The sequence below is a fragment of the Fusarium pseudograminearum genome, chromosome 4 (genome assembly GCF_000303195.2).
Source record: "Fusarium pseudograminearum CS3096 chromosome 4, whole genome shotgun sequence".
NCBI classification, from domain to species: Eukaryota; Fungi; Ascomycota; class Sordariomycetes; order Hypocreales; family Nectriaceae; genus Fusarium; species Fusarium pseudograminearum.
In genome coordinates this window covers 3,275,521-3,292,639 of record NC_031954.1, presented here as the reverse complement: position 1 = coordinate 3,292,639, position 17,119 = coordinate 3,275,521, and the positions used below count along the sequence as shown (strand labels likewise).

The window sequence follows — 17,119 nt, the reverse complement described above, 5'->3', positions numbered from 1 at the left end:
GGTTTATTACTGCCTCGTTAAACCGGACGAGTCCTTCTTTTTCCTTTCGAACTACACATTATCCTCTCTGCAACGAAATCGAATCATAATGAAGGAGTTTCCCAGAAAGTTTCTCAGCTTGCGCGACAAGAATGGCTCTAGCCGTCGATCTAAGTCGGCTGCGCCAGCGTCACCCCTACCAGCGATTTCAGACAAGAATAAGGTATGCTCTCATCAGGACTTGGCAACTGTTGGATGGACTATCTGCTATTTCCTTTTCAAATTTCCAAATTCTGTACCGGCCGAGAAACAGGTGTCCTGACAAATATCTATGTAGCCTCGTCCACTTTCTACTGGGGCCTTTATGGCCATGTTCAAGAGCGATAGTGCCAAGCAAGGAGCAAAAGCAGACGGAGACAAAGAGAAGGAGACCGCACGAGTACGAATCGAATCACGACTTGAACGATCGAGACATTAACCTTTGCTCGCATTAGGCCGAGGAAATCCTACGACGATTAGACGAACTCAACATAACTGACGTAACTGCCGACCACGTTATCGATATCATGGCAACCAAGTTCGCAGACTACGATAGCGACAAGACTGTCGAGTTCATTGATATGGAGCAAAAGGCGGCGGCTGGAATCATCACCCCATACGATCCCAACGTGGATATGGTGGGCGCCGAAAACCGAGGCAATGTTACATGCTATCTAGATGCACTCTTGTTCTCCATGTTTGCCAAGATCGACGCTTTCGAGTGTATGCTCAAGAACGACTTCCCAGAAGAAGATAACCGCAACAAACTCGTCAATCTTTTGCGAATGTGGGTAAATATGCTCAGAGCAGGAAAGTTGGTACATACAGACATGGTAGGTAGCATCCTCACATGCTGTGATATGCTTGAAACTAACTAGAAAAACAGACCAAACTAATACAGGATGCGCTGGCCGATTGTGGCTGGTCAGATGCCCGGATGCTGGAGCAACAAGACACCTCTGAGGCCTTTGCTTTTATCACAGAAACCTTACAGCTACCATTACTTTCTCTACAAGTCGATCTTTTCCACCAAGGAAAGAAGGACAAAGACGACCACAAAGTTGTGTATGAGCGTCTCTTGAACCTGGCCATACCCCCTGATCCTGACGAAAAGGGGCTCAAACTGGAAGATTGCCTCGAGGAATACTTTAACGCCCAGGTGGATGTTAAAAGAGATAGCGAAGATGGGAAGAAGCTCGGAGTGGAAGAGAAAAGCCGAAGCGACACACCGACACTGAAGCACAGGGATACAATTCGAATCATAACTGAAGAACGCGGCGAGTCGTCTACACCAACATCCCCACTACCAATCACCCCAATGGAAAGAACACCAACGTTGGAAAAGCCTCCTGTTCTTTCGCTGGTAGATCCCGATACCAAGAATGGCAATGTTCCTGATGATGAAGCAGAAGGCGAGGTTACTGCTGTTGAGTTAGTGCCGAACAAACCCTCGTTGCGAGGAAGGTCAACAAGTGTTATTCAACGTGTGGTTTTGGATGAAGAGGGCCGCCCTTCTACCCCCGACACAACAACGATGCTCCAGAAAGCTATGCGCAAGGGCTCAACAGTCGTCAAGGCAGTCACTATTCCTGCCTGGCAATTCTTCAGACTTATCCGTGAGTTTAAATCGTCTGTCGTGATACCATTACATGTGCTGACAAGATTTCAAGCCTGGCACGCGCTTTCTAGCACAGAACCTCGAAATAATACAGAGGTTGCGTTGAATTTTGAACAGCGGCCTGTTGTGGGCATCTGTCTCAAACGCTACGCCATGACCGAGTCTGGTCAGCCCAAGCGTCACAACACATTTATCGATATCCCTGATAGTTTGCGGCTACCGCATTTTATGCTTGCTGATGAGCCAAAAGCCGAGGAAGATATGAACGTTCTTAACACGGACTATAAGCTCGTCCTCCAGTCCGTTATCTGCCATCGAGGAGACTCGTTACAAAGCGGTCATTATGTTTCATTCGCTCGAGTGGCTCCTAAGCTATTGAAAGACAACCGGCGGCATGATTTTGACCCACCTCCTGATTACGAGGAAGCACAATGGGTCAAGTTCGATGATCTTCAGATAGAGAGCCGGGTCACTTATGTGGACGACATCAGAACTGCCCTCAAGGAAGAGATGCCATATCTTTTATTTTATCAAGTCATGCCAATGGTCGAAGTTGCTCCTCCTTCGGTCGATGACACGGAGACAGAACCTCCCTCATACAACGATTCGAAAGTCAGTATCGAGTTGCCCCCCACCCCTTCACGAAGCCACCGACTCAATAGTCTCGAGGAGGGTTATTTTGACAATACTCCAACTCTCGAAGACTCCCGTCGCCTATCCAGCAAACCACCAAGCATTCGACTTTCCATGGATGGCGAAAGACCCAGGAGGAGTGAGGATGGTACAGGGCGTTTCCCAGGATCACTCAACAACTCGCGACGCCCTAGTGCTGTCTGGACTGAATCAGCACCACATACACCCAACTCTCATTCCCCAGCTATAACGCCCAGCGAGGAGCCAACTGCATCGAGGTTATCACGTGCAGCATCTCGCTTCACATTGGTCAATAGGAGTCGACCAAGCAGCCAGAGTGGGGAGAACCGCCTGAGCTTCTCGATGAGCAGGTTAGGGGGATTAATGCGGCCCAGTAAAGACCTCACAGCAGAGTCCAAGGACGAGCCTAACGGTATCGGCATGTCTTCGCCAAACTCAACAGGCGTCCTGACGGCAGAAACATCCAAGGAGTCGAGAGAGTCGAAGGAGATTTCAGACAGAACAGAGGTTCCAGCCGAAGTTGAGCCTGAGACCGAGCAACGCCATCACCGACATCACACCCACAAACATGGCCATAAACGAGTTAAATCGAAGGACAAGGTGAAAAACAAGAGCGGCAATCAACCCGAACGAGAATGCACTGTGATGTAACAGCTGCGCTATCAAATCATAGCGATAGACATGCCACCAAACCGGGGGGGGGAGAAATGTTACGGCATCGCGTACCCAGAAGCGCGACTAGTTTGGTGTTTGGACACCTCTATGTACAAGAGTTCTTGCGACAGTCGTTGAAGAAAGCGTGATCCTGCTTGTCATAATGAAGTTGGACAGCAAGCTACAAGGAGACGGCATGGTGATTTTGATACCCAGCAAGGGCTGAATTGCATATGTGTGTCAGGTCCTTCTGGAGTTTGAAAAGCAAAAAAGGCAACAGGATATTTGTTATTAGCATGGCGTTTTAGGACGGGCAAAACAACATAAATCGGTTGTTGTGTGGTTATCTTACACCAAAGAACTTTCCTAAACATGATACACGCAAAGACGGGATGCAAGGGGCAGACATGATGCAGTACTCTTGAAGCTAGCAATGCAATTCAGTTACAGCGATTTATTATCATTATGCCGTGATGTGACGTTACAATAATCTACAAAAGTGACTTGTTTGGACAACTCCCAACTAGCACGCTTGGAGTTGATACATATATCATCATCATGATCCATGTGGTAGCTTTAGACTTGTCTATTTCCTTATACAGAGTTACATGAACAGGCGTGGCCATCACTTCGTTAGCTTGCCTTTAGATCCCACATCCCATCCCATCAACAAGTTGAACAAAACTGCCGCGCATGATGAGCGCCATGAGTGAATTTTGTTCAAAAGATACGTAAAAGCAAGAACGGAGCGAGACGACCGACTTTTTCTCCGTCCCTCCATTGTGTGCGTTACAGAAAATTCATACACATGACCAGGACAACGCAAGTCCTCAACAATACTATACACAGATGCCTGGATCCCGATAGTTTGGGGAGGAGATTAGGAACCGGGATATATATGTACCAAGTCTCCTCCCCAAGAAATGGGCATCGTGGCATCATAGGAGGTGGGAAGGACGACTAATAAGACATCAAAAAATAGCGAAAGGGGTTTGGTGGGGGTCGAGGCTTGGTCCTAGCCCGGTCAACAGTGTGCGATCATTAAGACATTCCATCCCATTGGGGACAGAATGCCGGGTCATCGAAGATGTTGCGGGGAGTATGCTAAGCTCATGGCTTAGAAGGGGATGTTGGGAGGAGCTTGAGCACCGAGGACCTCCTGTTGTTCTTGGAGCTCCTCAGGGGCAGCCTCAATGGAAACACCCAGACCAATCTTGGCTTGATGCTACAGTTGTTTGTCAGTAAATTATTGTTTTCTTTGATAACCGAGGATCGTAGGCACATACCGTGAAGTGGTCAATATCAGCGGCAAAGGTCATCATCACAGGGGGAGCAACCCGCTTCTCAAGAGCACAACTCAGCTTGCCCTTGGAGTCAACCTGAGCGCGGAAAGTAGACATGCGGAAATCGTACTTGGCACCAATGGTGGTAACACCCTCCTTCTGGAGACCACCACCCATAAGACCGCCGGGAGAAGGAACAAGGCCGAGGCTCAGGTCAACACCAGCCTGAACCTTGTCTGAGAGTCGTCGCCAGTAAGAGGTGTTCAGGGTGCCCATAGCAGCTTGAAGCTGAGCGGTAGCGATCCAGTCGGCGGACTTGTAGCGGGCGGCGTATGAGACGGCGCACTCGGGGCCCTGGGACAGAGAAGGTCGCTGCCAAAGAGTCTCGAGACCTAGAGCAAGCTTGGAAGTAACGGATTGGAGGTAGCTTCCGATGAAGATACCAGTCACACCACCCTCGAGGTAGGAGGGGTTGAGCATCTTGAGAGATGCGCTAAAGTCGTTTCCGGTGTACTCGTGCTCGAACTGCGCCATATCTTGACCACCTGGGGAGATGGAAAGCTGAGACTTGGAGACCAGCTTGTCGGACCATCGCCAGTTAAATCGCCCGGACAGAGAGCCCTCGTTATCAAGGTTACCTTGGCAGAAGACCTATAACAGAATTAATAACCTCGAATATCAAATTTGTGGTTAACTGGTAGCTACCTTTCCTGTTCCGTACATAGCGGCAAAAGTGTAAGGGTTGATACGCTCGCCCATAGCAAACTGGTGGGAGACCTGGAAGAGAGGAGCCATGCTGAAGATCTTTGTCAGGTCGGCGCGGATTCCGGTAAACATGTAGTTGTTGAGGAAGACATCGCGCTGAACCTCTTTGGCAAGACTCTCGATAGTGCCTGGGTTGGAGAGGCCTAGCTTAGCCCTCCGCTCGTTGAAGGAGTTGAAGACATCCCCGAAGGCGCCAGCGAGGGGATTAGAAAGTAAAGCCTTCTTGACGGGATCCAATGCGGCGGCGGAGGCCATTGTGACTGAGGAGCGCCGAAGCGAAGATGGAGATGATGACGGAAGAGAAGCGAGCCGAGGTGTTAATCGACGCTGGCGACGCACACGATCAGGCGTTCGTAGCGATTATACCAATAATGTGAATGAAAAATAAAAAGTTGTGTGAAACAACCTCGAATGCGATTAATATCCCGAGCCTCTAAACGCCGGAACGTGATGACGAGCGCAGTAAGTTGGAGATGGAGAATAATTTTCATCTGGCTTGGACAGCTCTGTAGTGGAGAGGCACTAGCCACCGATGATGCCAAGTCGGCTGTGGCTGTGTCTGGAATAGGTATGCCTGGGCCAGATCGATCCAGTGTGGTGGCTGTGTACTATGGCTACCCTGAAGCTTGACTGCAGATGACCCTGAAGGTCCACCTGCCGGCCACTGTAAAACTTGACTGGGTTCGGTCTGGTAGTGTAAAGTATCCTATACTTTCAGCTGATATTCTTATCCAAGACTCTGGACCAACTTGCACTACTTTCCACCGCATCTCGAGCATGACGTGCCAAATACTAAGTACAGGTACCTACTTGCCTATCGCACTTGCACCTGATTCTTCAAACACTTCCTTCTACCCCTTCTGTTACAGAACCTTGAGCGCCAACTTTTTATAATTGACTTTCGTTTTCAATTTCATATTGCCTTCTCCGTCCACTATTGTCTGTGTTTTTTCCATACCTATCAAACACCGAAGCCACATCCTCGTTGGAGTCATTTTCATCTAGTGTAATCAACCCAAACGCCCAAGATCTAAACCGTTTACCGTCGACCCCGCCGGCAACCACCGGCTTCGTCTTGGGCTTTTATCTTGAGGCTCATCTCATCCTTGTTCAAGTTGCATCAAGCTCGGCAGTAAGAGCTGCAGGAGGCTTCATCAACACTCGACTATCGGAATCTCTGTATTCGCGCGCTTGACCTTGATCTGGCTATTCAATCGCCCTTACGAGTCGAAACAGTTTCCCAGAACTGGTTTATCTCGAGTGTTACAGTTGAACTTCATAAACTCAAACACGACCTTCCCACTTTGGAACTATCGCCTCGGAAGTAATTTTACGGCTACCAGTCATCATGGACACTCTTCTGTATGTATTTCCTTCTTCTTGTCCTTGAAACGCCACTTTGTTGGGTGGCGATCTCCTATTTCTGACGCTTTCGTCGACGTATTGTTGGGACTGGGCATCATGCTGGAATAGCGACCGTTTGATAGGCGAAGTTAACGTGTGACTAACATTACTAGAACCGCCGAGATTGCGGCCAATGCCCCTCGCTACCGCCGCAAGAGCTCAACTTTCATTGATGCCATTCACGATATTCCCCATGGGCAAGATTTGGCCCCAGCCCAGCTTTACAGTACCATGTCTGGCCGACTCTTTCACTCCGGGCGTATCGTCATCGTCATGGTTGGCCCACCTGCGCGTGGTAAAACGTAAGTCTTTTCTTTAGTACAGTGGCAGTCCAAGCTTACAACTATCCAGGCATATATGCGTCTCCATGGCGCGATACTTGAGCTGGCTCGGCGTTAAGTCTCGGATCTTCCATCTGGGTGACTACCGTCGAGCAACTGTCGGCCCTGACGGGTCTATTCCTGACGACTATTTCTTCCCGAATGCGTCACCAGCCTCCGTTATTCTGCGCCAGAAGATCTTGAAGAAGTGCCGCGAGGACATCTACTCCTGGTTGAACCATGACAACGGACAAGTGGCGATCTACGATGCAGTGAACCCTACTGCAAATGGAAGACGCTCCCTGGCCAAGGAGTTTGCAAAGCACGATGTTCAAGTAAGAAATCCTGTTGCTCCATTTGACCATGCCCGCTTACATACATGGCAGACTTTATTCATTGAATCATTTGTCGACGACGAACGTATCCTGCGAGAGAATGCGAGAAACGTTAAGATCTCGTCCCCAGATGTAAGTACCTCGAGTTCATATATGTATGAATGGCAACTCACTCGTTATAGTTCGCTGGAATGGAACCTGACGAGGCTGCCAAATTATACCTCCAAAGGATTGAGATGAAGATCCCTGTTTTCGAGACCATGAATGAGAAGGAGCTGAACTACATCAAAATGATCAACGCAGGAACCAAGTTCTTCTACAACAACGTCAGCTTTAACTATCTCGCTCATCGAATTGTCTTCTATCTCACAAACCTACACATCAAATCGCGAAAGACTTTCTTCGCCCGAGCTGGCACAACAGCAGAGGAGGATTCGTACAAGGCCGATGCTCCCCTGTCCCTCGAAGGAAGAGACTACGCTCAAAAGATGTCCGAAGCACTCTTAAAGCATCGTGAACAAGAACGACTCACGACTATAGCGGAAGGAGGTACAGATGCCCCCTTGCCACCACTCACCGTTTGGACATCGACTCGAATGCGTACGGTGCAAACCTCTGATGTACTGAATGAGAAGGGTTACAAGGTCCGCCAGCGATCACAGCTCAGCCAAATCAACCCCGGTGTATGCGAGAAGATGTCTGAGCGTATGATCCGTCAAATCTACCCAGATGAGGTCGAGAAGCACGAACTAGATCCTTACCATCACCGATACCCCCGTGCAGAGGTATGTATAACTCTATACGCTTGGCGGTTCAAATTGTGTTCAAAATACTGACTATAAGCAGTCGTACCACGATCTTGCCGTTCGCCTGGAGCCTATCATCCTTGAGCTGGAACGAGAACAGACCGATCTTCTCATCATTGCTCATGAGTCTGTGCTTCGCGTGCTCTACGCCTACTTAATGCACTGCTCTACTACTGACATTCCAGTAATCAATTTCCCGCGTGACGAAATTATCGAGATCGTCCCTGCGGCGTATCAAAACGAGGCCAAGCGAATTCACATACCTGGCCTCAACCCTCAGATCGTGCCTGGCTCGCCTCAGGATATCAAGATCCCTGTCCCGAGCAGCGGAGTTGTGAGCGCGCAGCTTTCCCCAATCCCAAGCGGCGTTGGCACTCCAGCAGAGCACGCTGAACGGCCACCCGAGAAAGTCATCAACACGGCCAAGGATATGGTGGCAGACAAGGTCAACGACGAGGACTAGTTGTATGAGAGAGAAACTACCTAGGCGGAGGTATCGTTTTCTTGGAATTTCAAACTATGAATTGCTTATCTACTGCTGAGTCCGTTAGGAGGAACCAAGAATACGATGTATAGGGAAATGACAGGCTGAATGTCAATATGATTCATGATAAATCACATGATTTAGCCAGAAGCTCTATTTGCGCCCTCTGAAACGTGCATGATGACTTATCAAATCAAGTTATCGAGTCTAAATGTCTAAATAATTCCATTGTTCCCCAGTCCCCTCTATGCCTCTTCGATCCCTTACTTTGAAAGGAGCCAAGTCAATTACGTTGCATTGATAAACAACACGGCAGCTCTGGCCATGGCCGCAGTCATGTGCTAACAGTGCACATTCTGTAGCCACAGACATTTCGGACGAGCCTATCATGGATACCATAGTGCGCTCCTACACTCCAGGGTAGTTTTGGTGTATCGGAAAAGACATGGCATTCTCCGGGCATGATCTACAAGAATTAATATAATTTAGATGGTGAACATCATGATATCTGAGCGGGCACTGTGGCAATGAACTGGTACAGTGTACACTAATCACTCTTTGTTACGGAAACGCTATTACGGACATTAACATTCAGACAGAAACACTCCAAAAAACGACATTCAGTGAGTATCATCGAGTGTTATAGCCAAGTCCAGTGCAAGTGTTTCCATGTCAGCATCAAACCCAAGGATATTACAGATAGACCGCGTAAACGCAGTCGTGGCGCGATATAACAAGCTAGACAACCCATGAAACCTGTTACATTGGGCGAGACTCGCCTCGCAGCTCAGACTCCTAATACAGTTGCAGTCGAGCAATGATCGACACTCACGTCAAACAGGTCAATCGAACTGGGTTGCGTTGCGCAAGCACAACGCAGCGGCCTCCCGATGCCTTGTACCTGGGGAACAGCCGGGGGGGCTCAGTATCAACGGGATGCACGTCGCTGGATATGGAAGCGGGTGCACAGGGGTCAAGGGGGGGCCGTGAGCCGTTTCTGAAGGAGTGACGAGATGAGCGTGATTTTGGCTGGCTGAGAATTTTCTTGTCTGGGAGAGCAAGCAGGATGATGTGTGTCCATGTGATGATCGTTACGATTATGCTGACTGACAATGGCTGAATAACAGTACACAACAGCAGAATATGCAGCTTCTGCTTGTATCAGGGTCATCTGACATAGATCACCAGTTTAACTTACATTAATGCTATGAACTTTTAATTCTCGTCAGATCATATGCTAATAGATCCCTTTGGCTCGGGGAACCTGGATAACGCTCCGGTCTGCAGTCATATATGACAGGGAGCAACACTACCACCTGCATAAAGAATAGGAACCTACATCAATGTTAGTACCTCAACAATTGAGACAAATATTGCGGTAGTTAGAGTAACACTGATAAGTCCCGGCCCATCTTTCATCATCCATATACAGTGCCCGTGTTAATGTCGGTGCGGGTAGCTGTCAGTCCAGGGTGTTTTGAGATGCTTGGTAATGGCTCAAGCCCTCAGGAGTGAGACAGCATCTCTACGGCGGTAGATGAAAACTAAAACATCTTGTGCAATAGAGACATACCTTCACGGGAAGGTACTCGCTCGGTAGTTCTTGTGTATGTCGAGAAGCTCAAGGAGTGCTCTCGGCTCCGTTGACACCAGGAACAGCGAAGTCTATTCATCCACTCCAAAAGTGCCTCACTTATCCAACTGCATCAACTGGTCAACCTTATTAAATGAATCGCTAGTACGTATATAAGCTTGAGGACCAACGGACTTGCCGTCCCACCTCTCAAGCCTGCAAGCTGCTTCATTTTTCGTAAGGTGGCTTCGACTTGGTCATTATCCAATTACACGTCTCAACGAATCAGGATGTGCGGTGACTGTCCGTATGGCCGTCATGCTAGCCACAGATCTTGATATCTAGGTTATTGCGTGGTTATGGCAGCTAACTTCGAGGGTAGCAAATGTTTGTACAAGAATTTGTTTGCTGCATGTCTTTGGCATGCGCAAACCACGAGAAGAAGCAGGTTACCCAAAGTGGCCTGCTTGCTATATAGTAAGGTTTTGTCTTCTTCTGCAATAGCACTTGGTCATGTCTGAGTAAAGAGTGACAGAGTGCTCAAGAATCCGGACTGTCAAACCTCATTCTCTGTGGCAGCTGAGACCCAACTAAGCCCGGTACAACTCGCTTCAGTGTGCCGCGCTGCAAACCACAGGCGACAAGAGCCTATTTAACCCGACTGGATAGTTTTCGCCCAAAAGCTTGACTAGACAAAAGGGGTGTCACGGATCTTATCTGGGCTCGTGTCATGGATCGCCGTAGCTAACAATGATCCTTGTCGAGTCGTGCGAGGGATTTGAAGAGGCTTTGTATAACGAGAAACCGATATATGCTGACCAACGATGATTTACTTTGTATGATACCATGAGTACCACATTACTGTCAGTAGAACGATAAAGGGTCGAAGTCGTTGGCTTTCATATCGCCAACATGAATGTAGTACTCATTCGATCTTTTCAGAGATACAAGCTTATCAGTAAAAAAAAAACAATACTATAACATTATGTGGTAAACCGTAGGCAAGTCAATGAGCCACAGGGCTCAACAAACCGAAAGCTTATGTCAGTATTTGAGCTGTGAACACGTTCCGAAATATCCTTCCCCTCTCCATACAAAACAACAAGAACAGAAAATTCATATATCGCCAACATGGTGGCTATCCTGCATCCAACACTGATATAAATCTGCTAGAATGTGCGTTTCAAGTAACTGCATAAGCGTATCATAGGATGCCGGTCCAATGCAAGTCATGGGATTGAAACCCGAATTGGCAATCCATGTACTATATAGATAGAGCCTATCGATGGTTGATGACATTTCGAAACCTCAAATTGCTTGACATAATGCAAAGGTCTGGCGAGATTGTAAGGAGAAAAGGTATGCCTTAGACATGGGAGAGAATATCTCGAGCGGTCTTGATAAAAGGAGTCATCATTGGCCAGTCGATGGCTGTTGTTGATAAGAGATGTATATTATGATTTGCCTGTTCTCTCACTCTTGGGATGTCAATGCGTTATTGGATCAGCTTCGGGCGAGTTGTAAGCTAGCCCCTTGAGTCTCTTTTGAAGGGATTCCGTGTTAGTCGCCGTCTCTTGGTATGGAAGCTTAGATAGAAGCATGAATCAGCCTTTATTCGACCGTTTTAGTAGGTAGAACAGCAGTTGCACTCGCAATGCCGACTCAACGGGCATATTGACTTCGTCTAATCTATTCTTGGCCTGCAAAGCACATCAGCAAGCTCACGAAACAACCCTCATTGCCTTTTCTCAACTTAGCACATGATATCTAGTAGCTATGAGCTGTCTCAGTAGTTAAATATTAGTTCCATCTCGACTAACGTCAGGTGACACTGGCTGGAGATATTACAGCTTCGAGGCCTGGAATACGGGGCCAACAGAGATGCCTGAGAAGTCATGCATGCTTGGTGGCTCTAGCATTTTCTCAAAGCTTTGGAGCCGCTGCCGTAAGGCGTGTATCTGATTTGGACCGCTCAACACTAAATCACATTGCGGCATGACTGTAGTATATTGAAGTCGAATGGCAGTTTCGGGAATAGAAAAACAGTTAGCGTTTGTACTATAGTCCGCTTGATGATCTGGGCAGTCGAGGAATTGCGGCTTTCAACCTGTCGGTTGAGCCTCAGTGAAGCTAATTGAAGATAGCGTGCTGTGTCATTGGCTCGTGGGCTGAGGGAAACGACTCCTCATGCCGCTTTGAATTCAAGCTCTGTTGGTTGGTTCCTGGCGATTAACAAGACTCAAGAGTTTAGAGCTTGGAATTTGGTTTGATGGGTTTGATCAACTTGATGATTGGTTCAAGTATGGTTTGAGACCCCTTTTTTCCCTTTTGTTGAACAAATGGGTCTTGCACTTTCGTGAACTTAAAAGTCGGCCATGGTCATTAGCGTTGCATACGAGGGTCTCATGACCATCTGCATTCCGCAAAGCCTGCCCACTAAGCATGACTGGCCACCACCTGGAAAGCTCCAGCTTCCGCGACCGGTAGCCCGTGAGTGGTCGGCAGCCGCCCATTGATTGACCCGTGGTCAGCTTCGCTCCAAGTGGAGGCGATGGTGCCAGGGGCTTGATGGTCTCCGAATCCTCAGTCCTCAAGCAGAGCGTCATCAACATGTCGCATAGCTAGCCACCCATGTGCCGTGGCCGCATCGGCTTTTGGCGTGACCTTGTCGATTGCCTGTCATGACATGCCAAAACGGTATGGCATCTCCGTCCCGTTCTTGCAAGATCTATCACCCGTTCTGATGTGTTTTAACTTGTACTTGATGCAAGCCCAACTCAACCCAACCCACTGGCGAACAGTAGCTTGGTGTTGTCCGTACCGTTGGTCTTGACAGATGACGTCCATGGGTAGCATGACGTCTGCTGGCGCTTTCATTGGCCGCAGGTAGATCACCGTTGGCGTCGACACTCAGTAACCATGTATAGGCAAGGTAGGTCCACATCGAACACCATTTGATCACGCCTCGACACCACCAATTGGCATCCGACCGTCACTGGCCACTGATGGCTATGGCGGGACAGCGAGTTGCCCGCCATGGTAGCACTGAAACCAACAAAATTACCCGAAGACAAGCTGATGGATACCATGTGCATGTGTGTGAGATTTATCAGATGGCGAAGGTTTGAAGCTTCGTATACCTTGCAGCAGCTTCAACCATTGGGGGCGGGCGTTGTTGTTGATCAGATCAGCCAACTCAAAGTCGGCTTCCCTATATGCAAGGAGGATATCGGAGAGATGCAAATTTCTGTGGAGGTGTATTAGGGCATGGCAACAACTGCAATAGCAAGCATTAATCGTACCGTTCAATTGGACACCTGATTTCTGGATCTTGAGGTTCCAGAGCTTCAGACGTCAGGGTTCCACCCAGCCTCGCCGTGCCACGGCCCCGCAGGCGCATGTGCTCAGTGACTTTTGTGTAAAGTAAAAGCGTCCATCATCATCTTGAGTTCTGGCTCTGGCTCTGGCTCTACGTCTGCATCAAGTGGGAACCAACCGAGACTGGGTCAGCTTGGACCACTCTAACTGCCAGGGGAGGTTGCAGGGGCGAGAGCTGCAGTGTGTTCTGCTCTGCCCGACATGCCCCTTGTCAGGCTACCAATGTTGCTTTTTGATCGATAACTTAGTACCTGCCAGGTATCCGTATTCCGTTGTAGATTTAACAATGTTAATGTTAAACTACTGAAAGATCTAAGTAATACCTGAACGAATGTCACAGTGCTGATGCATCTATACTGACTCGAGGACTAGATATGTTCAGTCTGTTCCTCTTGCAACCCCCCCCCCCCAAGGGCCATTGGCTCTCGGAATTGTTGTTGATAATTTCTGCTTTGATATGGCCGTGATCGTGAGTTGAGACGATGCGAGATGGAGAGTGAGGTGACATGAGGTGACCTCTGAGGCTCTGACTAGGGGTTGGCGTATTGTGTTAGTCGGGCCTTGTTCTCAATACCATGTGAACTGGAGTGTTCCTTTGAAGCAATGGTATTCTGATGTTACAAGTAGATGGTTATAGTCGACGACCCTGGTATAGCTTCCTCGAGACTGACGATGGGCAGTAGTGTATCCGTAGAGGACTATCGGATTATCTGCCTGTGCTGTTAATACCTAACGAAGACAACCATGTGGCTTTTGGGATACCTTGACTTGCAGATTATGGTCAGTGCTTCTACAGAGCCCACCCAAGGATCCAGATGCGATGTCTAGTCTGGTACGTAGTTGCATGTCTCTTTTTGGCAAGATTGTAGATCTCTTGTGTCTTGGTTCCTCGCTTGCTTTTCGATTTTTTATTTTTTTTTAATTCGAATCGAACTTGACACGGAAGCTCGATTAGTCGATATCTGCTAATCATGCCTTGCCGTAAGTAGGTATTGGCATTGGCAATTGATTTTCATGCTACTAATGTTTGAGGCTCATAATCAGTTTTTGGGCCAACTTGAGTGAATGTCTGAAAGAGTGTGCAGGGTGCAGGCAATGCGACATCTTGGTTCACTGTCCATTCGACTCGTACCTTCCCTTCCCTTGTCCTAGTCTATAAGCCATACCATGTAAGCAGGGACGTCTTCGACCTCACTTGCTTCACGTCACTCGAACCACTGTTCCGATAGCCTCTTGGCAGTTTATCGGCGAAATGCAAATAGGTGCCCAAAGATTGGCATTGTTGTATAAAGATTTTCAAGGGTCAAGGCAAACTGTCATGCATCAAGCGATTCGGCAGGCCTATGGATCGCTTCCCTTCAAATCGATTATTTCGTCTCACCGATATGGATCCAATCCGTCAAGGGTACAGTATGGATCGCGATACCCTTGGATGTTCAACGACGAGCTATCTCAAGAATAGCTAGACAGATACTCTTGGTATTGTTGTACGACAGGAAATTAGCGAGGGCGATTCCCTGAATGGGCTCAACCTGACCTGCTGCGTCGGTACCTTACCCTGAGGCATCTTGGCTGCCCAGACCCGACACGACCTACCCAATTCCAGCAAAGTCAAGTACACAGTTGCATGACATCCATCCATGGGGTGGCAGAGGTCTCGCCTGCCGGACTTTAGCGCTTGGGTACCTTGCCTAGGTCCTCCTTGACCTTACCCGTCTCAAGATGGGCACATGAGCAAGCCCAACGCTGCGGGTCCTCTGAATGGGCGTCGGATTGCTCACAAGACTTTCACATATTTGCAACCAATTGCTTCGAGATCCAAGTCCATTGATTCACGATTGATTTGGTCCTGGGTGGCGACGCGGCTCTCGAGACACAAGAAGCGTACTTTTCCAAAAATAAATCACCGTGCAGTCGGTTCAAGCTGTTCGTCAACGAGATCTGCTTGCTGTTTGGGGAGGTGAGTAGAGCCTCTACAAGGCTAAGTATCGTACTGTACCCTCCCCCACCACCATCATTCAATTTCTCTACCTAAGGTACCTACGCATATTCAGTCTCATATTGTCTCCGTATCTTCACGATACAGGACCCCCTGCTACGAATAGCTGGCATCTTTCACCTCCCATTTCCGAAACCCAGTGCATCAACAGTCACAATATGCACATGTAGTTCTGGAACAAGTGTTGTCTTTCTTCCCAGCTACGTAGGTAGCTACGAATACCTTTACTGGTTCGTTAACCCCTCACACACCAATCCAAGATCCCCCCCCCTTGCCATTCCCGATACACTCCCTGGGGTCTCAAAAACCCAATCGACAACATCACGAGAGACAAAATTACTTGGTCAATTTACGCAATACTGGACTATTCATATGCTTGGTTTTATTTCGAGTCCTTCGCTTTGTAGTCAATTTTTCTATCACCCCAAGGTAGTCTACTCTACAGCACTGTACATACAACGGATCTTAGCCCATATAGAACAACCTAGCATAGGTAGCTCAAGCTAACGGAAGCCGTTCATTTTCTCTAGTCTAGGTGACTTTACATGAGTGCTCGTTGACGTCTCACCACTCTCTCTCTATCCATGCCCGCCCATGCCGTCACTCTGTCGATTAAGCAGAAAACCGCCCCGCATAGCCGCCCCGTGCACGCTTTTTAGCACCACCTCCAGGTCCTGCTACAGAGCAGTCTGTACCAGGTAGGTACCTTCCAAGGTACGGATATTGCCTTTTAGGTCGAAGAGTACCCCCCAAGGCGCCGTTTTTCAGTGTCATCCCAGGTCACTTGGTGCCTAGCAAGTACCTACTCGTAAGCTCCAGCAGTCAGGTTGTTCGTCAAGTCCTATTCAGAACAGCTTCTCAGCAAGGAAGCAAGCTTAGAACCAACATAGACGAGGCTCAATTCAGCCCAGCTCAGCTCATTCCACCAGACTTGAAACATTCCTCTTCTGCCATCATCTTTGATCGACATCGTCCACCGTTCCTAGAATGCCTCGAAGGCTTTCATACTCTCTCCTGGCCTAAGAATCCCCGTTCTGGGCTGTATCGTATCCCATCGTCTCGCATACACCCATCCATCAATCACATCGTATCTGTCCGTTCGAGCGGCTTCCCAGCTCAGCCTTAACCTACCTTAACAGCCAACCGCTTTCTGCCGTCCTCGACGTCGTTTTTTTGTAAACCCTCGATAAACTCAATCACCTAGAAAAAAAGGGTCTCGCCGTGGCCTCGCTCAACTCTCATCGTATCGTTTATACCACCTGTGCCCCTGCCACAGCACCTACCCGCTGCATCACCACGTACGCCGCCAGAAGCACAGCTACTGCACCGCACCGGACTGCACTCACATGAACACTTGCCCAGCAACCTTGAACCACCGCGCCTGTGCCTCATAACAAGTCGTCCCGATTACACCTGTGTTTTTTCTCCAACAAACAGAAGGCCCTTGTCAGATTGTTTCTTGACTGATTCGAAAGCCTCACGTATCTCACGATCATTCAGTACTAGCTGCCGCGACTACATACCTAAGATCTCGAGGTCACCAGCACAATTGACTCCCAACTAAGCGATATCGTCATCATTTTTCGTGTCGCCTGCATCGCACACAGTAAGTCCTTCAACGTATGTTTCTTCAACCTACCAACCTTTTTCGTGAACTGTATGCATTCTCTACCCTTGCTATACTTCTATTTCCCCAAATTCCTTAATCATTGTCAGTTCCGGAACGCCTTTATTTTCATCCTGCGTCTTCTCTGGCTGCATTCTGTCGATGGGCTGTCACGAGCGTGCCCCATCCAAGCCAGGACCCCGCCCCTCAGACCCGCTTGGT

At 48.5% G+C, this 17,119-nt stretch overlaps 4 protein-coding genes across 4 annotated transcripts, besides 1 other annotated feature; 3 read left to right on the top strand and 1 right to left on the bottom strand.

The window, feature by feature from the left end:
* Window positions 1–88: 88 nt before the first annotated feature.
* FPSE_04138 (uncharacterized protein) lies at window positions 89–2,941 on the top strand (the record flags this gene model as incomplete). Its single annotated transcript, XM_009257256.1, has 5 exons — window positions 89–202; window positions 317–418; window positions 474–851; window positions 905–1,634; window positions 1,689–2,941. The coding sequence occupies 5 exons, from the start codon at window positions 89–91 to the stop codon at window positions 2,939–2,941; spliced, it is 2,577 nt and encodes an 858-aa protein (XP_009255531.1).
* Window positions 2,942–4,061: 1,120 nt separating this feature from the next.
* On the bottom strand, window positions 4,062–5,247 carry FPSE_04137 (uncharacterized protein; the record flags this gene model as incomplete). Its single annotated transcript, XM_009257255.1, has 3 exons — window positions 4,062–4,169; window positions 4,231–4,878; window positions 4,933–5,247. The coding sequence occupies 3 exons, from the start codon at window positions 5,245–5,247 to the stop codon at window positions 4,062–4,064; spliced, it is 1,071 nt and encodes a 356-aa protein (XP_009255530.1).
* A 1,093-nt stretch (window positions 5,248–6,340) lies between these two features.
* On the top strand, window positions 6,341–8,320 carry FPSE_04136 (uncharacterized protein; the record flags this gene model as incomplete). The annotated part of the gene is made up of 6 exons (XM_009257254.1): window positions 6,341–6,354; window positions 6,510–6,698; window positions 6,748–7,051; window positions 7,103–7,183; window positions 7,234–7,836; window positions 7,898–8,320. 6 exons carry the CDS (start codon window positions 6,341–6,343, stop codon window positions 8,318–8,320), a joined length of 1,614 nt encoding a protein of 537 aa, XP_009255529.1.
* Window positions 8,321–12,289: 3,969 nt separating this feature from the next.
* On the top strand, window positions 12,290–12,535 carry FPSE_04135 (uncharacterized protein; the record flags this gene model as incomplete). The annotated part of the gene is made up of 2 exons (XM_009257253.1): window positions 12,290–12,397; window positions 12,446–12,535. 2 exons carry the CDS (start codon window positions 12,290–12,292, stop codon window positions 12,533–12,535), a joined length of 198 nt encoding a protein of 65 aa, XP_009255528.1.
* Window positions 12,536–14,195: 1,660 nt separating this feature from the next.
* Window positions 14,196–14,216: a repeat region.
* Between the last annotated feature and the right edge of the window lie 2,903 nt (window positions 14,217–17,119).